Source organism: Lagopus leucura, unplaced genomic scaffold (assembly GCF_019238085.1).
Source record: "Lagopus leucura isolate 7727_CA_CO unplaced genomic scaffold, USGS_WTPT01 Super-Scaffold_100076, whole genome shotgun sequence".
NCBI classification, from domain to species: Eukaryota; Metazoa; Chordata; class Aves; order Galliformes; family Phasianidae; genus Lagopus; species Lagopus leucura.
The window spans coordinates 630,075-638,185 of NW_024962316.1; the positions used below are offsets into that span (position 1 = coordinate 630,075).

The 8,111-nt window shown below is 47.5% G+C and overlaps 1 protein-coding gene across 1 annotated transcript; it reads right to left on the bottom strand.

Annotated features, from left to right (window-relative positions):
• Positions 1–174: 174 nt before the first annotated feature.
• On the bottom strand, positions 175–7,956 carry SLC35E1 (solute carrier family 35 member E1). Its single transcript, XM_042887315.1, has 6 exons — positions 7,551–7,956; positions 6,718–6,788; positions 6,440–6,577; positions 5,881–6,006; positions 5,200–5,445; positions 175–4,799 (listed from the first exon to the last, which is right to left on the bottom strand). Exons 1-6 carry the CDS (start codon positions 7,954–7,956, stop codon positions 4,566–4,568), a joined length of 1,221 nt encoding a protein of 406 aa, XP_042743249.1. The 3' UTR covers positions 175–4,565.
• Between the last annotated feature and the right edge of the window lie 155 nt (positions 7,957–8,111).

The following is an 8,111-nucleotide window of genomic DNA, read 5'->3' on the forward strand; positions in this document are numbered from 1 at the left end:
GAGCCCTCCGCCACAGCGTTGCTGGAAGTGCTCGAAGAGCTCCGGACGGGCGGCCCGCAGTGAGCCCGCACTTCCCGGGGCTTTCGGCCATTCCAGCGTTCAGGAGCTGCCATCGCTCCCCGTTTCCAGGGCCATATCAGGACCTCCAGTCACACACAACACTCACAGACGTCCTCACAGAAAGGCAGAACTTTTTATTCTTAACAAGACATTCCATGAAGCCCCACTGTATTAGCTACTGAATATAAAAACTCAGAAGATGGATGTTTTCATGTATCCAAATGATACAAAGAACGTCAGACACAAAGTCTGCCTGTGATTCTACCTGCAGTCCTGGAGACAAACACTGATCCCAGAAATCGGATGAAGTTCTGTCTTAGCTCATATTTAAAAATCTCGTTCACAATCCCTACTGCTGCTTTCAGCCCAGCAAAAACGTTATCAGCTCTGCACATCGGAGCTCAGGCAGTTGCTTCAGGTTACCTGACAGTCAGTCAGAAAGCATCTCGACATCTGGTTTATTGTAGGTTATGAAGTGTCACTGTCCCTGAGAGCCACTGATGTGTGATCTTCCCACAGTCCCACACAGGGGTCTTCGCAGCTGCGATATCCACAGGCTGGAGGGCAGCAGCACAGGCAATCCAACCAGGTACCATCCAGAGCTTCACAGAACAGCAGAGTTAAAATGAGAAGAGGAAAACAATACAAAACTGTGCATTCGCTGAAGTGCCACATTTCATACTGCAAGGATTTAGGAACTTTTTTTGGTAAAAGCACCCATACTCACATCAAAGTATGGAGCACCGACACAAAACAAAGACATCTGGTGACTGCCACCTGTGTATCTGCACTTCTGTAGCTATATATCACAGTTGTGTCATACACCCATGATCTCAGGATCAATTAATTTGTTTTATCATCTTGTGCCACTACTACAAAGTTACCCGATAATTATTTTTGACAGCTTACAGCATGATTCAGAAATGGAAGCCTTAGAAAAACAAAACTTTCCCTGTATTTATATTGCAGTGGTTTCACAAACGGCTACATAGCAGAACTCCCTTCTGCTGCAAAATGCTACATCAGAAAAATGTGGCTTTGAACATATATTAGAAAAGCACTGAGCTTCAGAATTATCATGAATTGACCTCAAATTACCAACAGTTATTTTCACTGTGCTCCTACAAAGCCTATGTATTGCCTGGATTTCATTTAATGTTCAGGTAATTTAAAAACAAAAAAACAAATGAACAAACCCAGGCATTTTCCCAGCTGATAAAGATGCTCTAACCACTACCTGGCACTAAAATGCAATCAGAAAGCAGAATGCTTTCAGATCTTGAGAGCACCACATGTTCTGAGGAGCTATCAACACAAAACCCAGTAAGATGTCTAAGGCTACAGTGGCTCACATGCTGACACTAATTACAGCACCCAGATCATGCTAGCTTCTGCCTATGTAAACAGCCAGCCAGGTATCCCTCCCTTTGAGCAGAACAATCTGATTTCTCACAGGTGACCACTACTACTCACATACTGCACTCCCAAAGTTTCACCTAAGTAAGAAAACCAAAGCAATCTTCTTTGCTTTAAGAACTGGGTCATTATACACGATGGTCTCCATATGCCCTTTTTATTCCAGTTTCCACACTTTCTACAGACCTATGTACACAGTTAAATACGTCATTAATTTACAAACCATGTTAAAACAAATGTTTCACCTTGCCAAACAAAATCTTGCAGCAGTCCAAGATTGAAATACATATACAACAGTATCAGAAACCTCTTTATCAGAACGTGGGCAATATTGCCCAAGGACTTGGATTCGGTCACTCTGAAAAACCACCTCTTGCAAATGAGGCACTCGCTCGTTTTAATCACCCATTGTACCCCATGCAAATTATTCCTGTTGACCACAGAACTGAACTAGAAGGGTGCAAACACTGTGGAGCAGGCTGCAGGGAAAAAGCCCAGAGATTCACATGCTGGGCCCCATTTTGGGTCTCTTTCTACTCTGTGAGTGCAGTAATTTTGTTTCAGACACGTGCTGAGGGCACACGCACAGACTGCAACTTGGAATTGTCATTATTTTCAGCAGGAAGCTCCCACCTGCTACCATGCTCTTGATGGAAAAAGCTGAGCTAAAGACCTGCCACAGTGAGCATGCACGAAAGCTTCGCGTCAAGAGCTGCAGAACAGATCTGGTTATATTCTTCAGCAAAGCAAGCCTTCAAAATGTATGTAATGAAATCTCTAATCTGTGAATACAGTACATGGAGTTTTATTCCAACTTGCAGTTTCAAGCTGCATGACCCTGTTACAGCAGTAGACATACCAGGAAATTTACAGATGAACTCACATCACATCTGTACATCCTTGGGCCCCGCTGCGACCCCTTGCTGGTATCTCAATGCCTCCAAAGTAGGGAAACTGAGGCACAAAGAACACAACTGAGCATTTGCAGGAGGCGAACAGCTTCCAGGTGGCTCCCTTTGAAAGCGGTTGAACAATTCAGCCCCCCTTACAAATCCCAGCCTAAATGTTTCACACACCAAATGAAATTGTGCAGAGCCAGAATCTAACACAAATCCAGAGTCCACACGATTCTTTCTCTATTTCTGTAACAGCACTTAAATATTGGGAAGTGAGCCCTAAAAATACACATTTTGCACTTCATCGTATAAAAGGAAATAATAATACATAAATTAATACCGGAACAGGCAAAGCAATTTCCTATGAAATCATGCCTTTCCTCATAACCTTATCTGTTAATCAGGGCTAGGAAATAATTTATTCACATTTTATAGAATAAAAGCCCAAGTTCTAAGCTAGAAGGAGCTGAACCAACTCTAGGCAAGTCCAGAAGTTCTGCCCGCAGACATTAGCAGCATATTTAAACCATCTCTGAAGTTTCAGGAGAACCATTTCCTCTTTTGGACTGTATCCTGGAAGGCAATCTGCAGAACTAACTCCAGAGTCAGCCAAAAGAATAAGGTCAGCTTGACTTTGCCCTTAAAAATAAATTCTTTATTACCCAGAAAGGAGCCAAATCATCATTTCGCATCACGGAAATGGCCATTTTTAAAGCAATAAATAAACGGAAGGAATGTTTGTACAGCACACCGTAAGTTCTGTCACTGCTACCCGACAATCTCTAGTAAAAACACAATACTTATGCTATCAAAATCTCACTGTACAACAGCTTTTCCGTTAAGAAAAGAAGGCCCCTAAAACCTGGTTTTTTTTTCCCCTCAAGTAACAGTAATAATAATAATAATAATAATCTGATTCAGTGAAACCAGAACTCCACTGGTTTCATTCCTTCCATGCACAAATGTGGCGCCTGATGCACTGAAATCCACTTGTCTTGAACCTGGTGTCTTCATTTATACCACCTGAATCAGTTCTTATGAGCCACAGATTCTATGCTTACTGCTGATTTCAATATTTCCTTTCTGAATTTACTATTTGAGCCAGGGGAGTCGCAGGAACAGAGAAGGATACAACGTGACAGCAGCTCAAGCACCACTAATTAAGAAACTTAAAAACACAATCAGGGGCCAAAAAGATGGATTTGAGAAACAATGCAGAATTATTAACCACGTTCATGCATTCTTACAATGTGAATCATACTAGGGAGCAAAATTTATGCATAAAACTTAGACAAAAATACCCTAAGCCTTTCAATTCCTGACACAAAGACAGGTTTGTAAGAGGTGTAAAGCACACACAAAAAAAAAAAAAAAAAAAAAAAAAGGCATTATTAGAAATGCTTTATTTGTCAGGGGTTTCCTGCACTGCCAAGGAAGAAAAATGTCTGAGTTTACAGGGCTGCATTACTGAGAAAACAACGATGATCTCAGTCTCCTTTTCTGCTATCTGCACTGTTTGGGACAACAATGATTTTAGAGAAAACTGTTTCTCTATGCTTTAAATGCATCTCTTGAAGGGATCTCTACTGTCTGTTCTTTCAGAAATACTTCTGGTTTGTCATCAAAAACTGAAGGCAGAGGCATGGAGGTAATTAACACCCGCATGAAGTTTCATATTGGCTCAAGATGAACTCCAGGCTCCTTATCCACAACCGACACAATCCTCCCAAGCGGGCAAATCCTGATCACCAGCTGTGTGCCTAATTACACCCTTTTTTTCCTGACAATTTCATGTAAGTGTTCTTAAAACAGTAGAGAACAAATTAAAAGTGACACTATCAGTGTGGAAACGAGGTACTGGCCAGGGTTTAGCTGCCAAAAGGGTAACCGATTGACAGACTCCCAAAAGGAGCAGCGACAGCAGATGCTTTGCTCTGAAATGTTGTACCTGCACTTCATCCGAATCCCTGTACGAGAGCTACGCTGCATTCAGGTCCGGTGTCCAATCCAGCTGCTTCACACTGAAAGATCTGCTCAGCAGAAGCTGAAGGTCTGTACCACTTTCACTACACATGCATCCTCCCTTCTGCAAAACTTTACAATAAAATGGCTTTACATTCACGGATGTACTAAAAGTTTCTGATAATGCTGGGGACACTTTAATATCACAGTCTCTACCTGCGTGTCAGGATTCTATATATCAAAACGGTTGAAGTTGTAGGCGGGCGGGCAGCTCTGTCGGTTGTGCTGGCAGTGCTCAGCCAGGACGCCGGCCCGGCCGTACTGATAGTCTCCATGCGGGGCAAACGCCGTCAGTCCATTCTGAGACTTCTCCGGAGCGCTGCGGTGCCGGTCCAAGTTCACAAGGTCTGCAGTTGTGACTGGAAGGAGCTGCTTCTTTGCTTCTTGGTTTGCATCATATTTTGTCTAGGAGAGAAAGAAAGAAAGAAAGTTTTTCTAAGGTGTCACCCAAAATATACATAGGGAAAACACCACCACATTTATGAGAGTCTCAAACGAGCGACTCCTAATAAAAATCACTTCCTCCTCACATGACAAATCACGAAGCTGCTTTTGCTCAAGGCATTTTAGCGAGATACTAATCCTCATTCTTCAATACAATATTAAGATCTCAGTCTGTCACACCCAGCAGCTGGCCTGACCCAAGCACTGAGCACTCAGCCACGCACTCCCATGCAGTGAAGTTCTACATCACACATTCTTCATTTCTGTTCTGCTGTTAACTTGCTTTACAAAACAGTTCAAAGCCACCAGAGTGGTTCAGGTGAGTTCCCTGAATAAACAAAGAAACAGATGAACAACTTACCTTGTTGTATAAGAAGACCCCTAGGATAGCTGTCATCATCCCAAGGACGTTGGTGCTGGTGACTGGATTGCGAAGCATTATAAGGGACACAGTGATCACCATGATTCTTTTGGTGGCGTTCGCGACAGAGTAACTCAGTGGGCTGATCAGGTTAAGAATACTGAAGGCAATGACGTTCTGGGCGAAGTTACAGAACCCACTGATTATAAGCAGCATCAAGGTCCAGGGCCAGTGAGACATTGTGCTCTGTCATAACAACAAACGTTACAATTACATACATTTGTCGCCTATTGGAAACCTGAGAGAAAGTAACAGAAATAATCGAGTCGCTTCTTCCCTGCCTACATCTACAACTTCTCTACAGAGGCACCAAACACGCAGCTACCAGTTCTGATAACGCATCCCCTGCACACAGCACTGCACTCCAGCTGCGTGTCCTCCTGTCTCCAGCTCTACTTCCTGGGACTTCAGCTGTCACATTGGCTCCCACTCCTCACCCTGCCATGAATTCTAATGAGAAACACCACACTCGTTGGTTGTGGTTTTTGTGAAACAATCTGCAGGTATTTCACAACAGATCCTTCCACACTGATGAGGAACTACCTAAGTGAACATTTTTTTTACGTGTTTTTTTTCCCCTTTTATCTTAATAGACGAGAGTTTCCCAAAAGCGACACTTACCAAGTCATTCTCTACCAGGAAGGAAGAAAGATCAACCAAAACCCACGTTGGGATCATGAAGAACACAGCATGGCACCCCAGGATGTTCAGCAACCGAAGATGATGTATTCGGGAATCCCGCAACACCTGATGGAGGACACATTACAGCTGTGGCCCAACCACCCCCTGTTCTCCCTGTAATAATAACAACTTCCTGCAACCGACAGTTACAGCATGGAAATGAATGGTGTGAATTTCCAATGAGGACAACCAAAGAAAACAGATTTCTCTTTGAAAAAGTGGTTTCTTGACTGGCAACTCTCCCAGGATTAACAACGTACACATTAAGATGTCCCACAAACCAGAACTCATTTTGGAATACACTCAAGACACACCTTCTAACTTTGTCTCTTTGTTCCTACAATTTCAAGGAGTGCCCAGTGCTCACACTGACTCATTCAGTATGAAGAAATGATACGACACAGCAAGATACATAATGAACTGGTACAGCGAAGCACTATCAGCTGCCAACAGAAACAACCAAAAATTCCAATGAATCACAGAACGGCAAAACTGTTACCTTCTTTGAGAAGATATTCTGAAGTGAAAAACACAGAGTAGCAGCAAGTGCACTGATGAGTCCCCACATGTCAAAGGACAGTTCAGTGACCGTGGCCAACAGGACACCGGTTATTATGGGAATAAGAGATAAGTACACCTGCAAAAGGAACAGAGAACGTGGCAAATCCACCCGGTGCAATCCTAGTCACAACATTCACCCAAACCTCCCCGATCCCAGCGAGCAAAGCACACCACAAACACCAGCAAGAGAAGAAACCTCAGCAAACCTGTCCGCACCTTCGTCGTCTGCTTCTCCTTCATAATGATCCGCGAAAGAAGAACCACCCATATTGGCATCGTCGCTTTTACTGAGAAGGGAAAGAAAATTTCGGTGGGGATGCGAAGCCAACTCCATTAAACACCATCAGCAGAAGGTGAGCACTAGGAATGGAGGGGCTCAGGTTCAGTCCCACAAAACCCCAACCTCAGCCCACACGGGGTCACCCCTCACCCCTGTGCCATCACAGGGCAGCATGCAGTGCTCCACCCTACAGCAGGCACTGCTGTGAGCTCACACCAGGACACAGGGTGCTGCGGCAGGCAGCCACACAGACACCGCAGCACTGTGAGCACACATCAGGGACAGGGCACCACGCCGGACACCCACATGAACACACAGCGCACCCCGCAGTGCCGCACCGGGCTCCTACAGGCACAGCTGATGGGAGACACGGCAGCAGGCAGCACTGCGAGCACACAGCGCGCTTCAGGTGACAACAGGGGCAGCGGCAGCAGTGCGCGCAGCCTTGGGGCATCCCGATGGGCGCGGACGAGGGGAAATAGTTTCAAACCAAAAGAGGGAAGATTTAGACTGGACACGAGGAAAAAAGGTGGTGAAGCACTGGCACAAGTTGCCCGGAGGAGCGCCGGGTGCCTCACGCCTGGGTCAGGCAGGAGGAGGCCCCGAGCACCCGCTGGAGCTGCGGTTGTCCCCACTCACGGCAGGGAGTCGGACCGGGAGGTCTCTACAGGTCCCTCCAACACAAACCGTTCTCCGATCCGCGCTCCCGCTGCGCCCCACGGGACGGCACCGCCGCCCCGCGCACCCCCACTTTCGCCCGGAGCCTCACCCGTGTGCGCGTACGAGACCGGGACTCTCCAGAGCGAGACGTGCGCGGAGACGGAGGCGAAGTATTTGCCGAAGGCGAGCGGCAGGATGTAGCGCGGGTAGGCGCGGGGCGGCAGCTGGGCCGGGCCGGCCGGCGGGACCCGCCAGGCGCGCAGCAGCGGCGGGAGGAGTCCGCACAGCCCCAGGATGTGGAAGAGCGAGACGGTGACGGGCCGGGGGAAGCCGCCGAGCAGCAGCTTGTTGACCACGTTCCCGCCGGCGCTCAGCCCGTACCAGGCCAAGCACAGCGCCGAAACCCGCGCGCCCTCCCGCAGCGCCGGCCCGCGGCCCCTCCGGCTCCCGGCCCCCCCCGCCGCTGCCGCCGCCGCCCCGCCTCCTCCCGGAGCCGCCAGCGGGGCCGCCGCCATGGCTGCCCGAGCCGCACGGCCGCCCCCGGGACGTCACCGCCGCCAACGCGTCGCTTCCTGGGGCGGACCCGCGCCGGAGCTCAGCGCCGGCACAGCACTACGGGTGCCGACAGGGGGCGGTGGAGCGTGTGTGCGTCACTTCCGCTTGCATCACT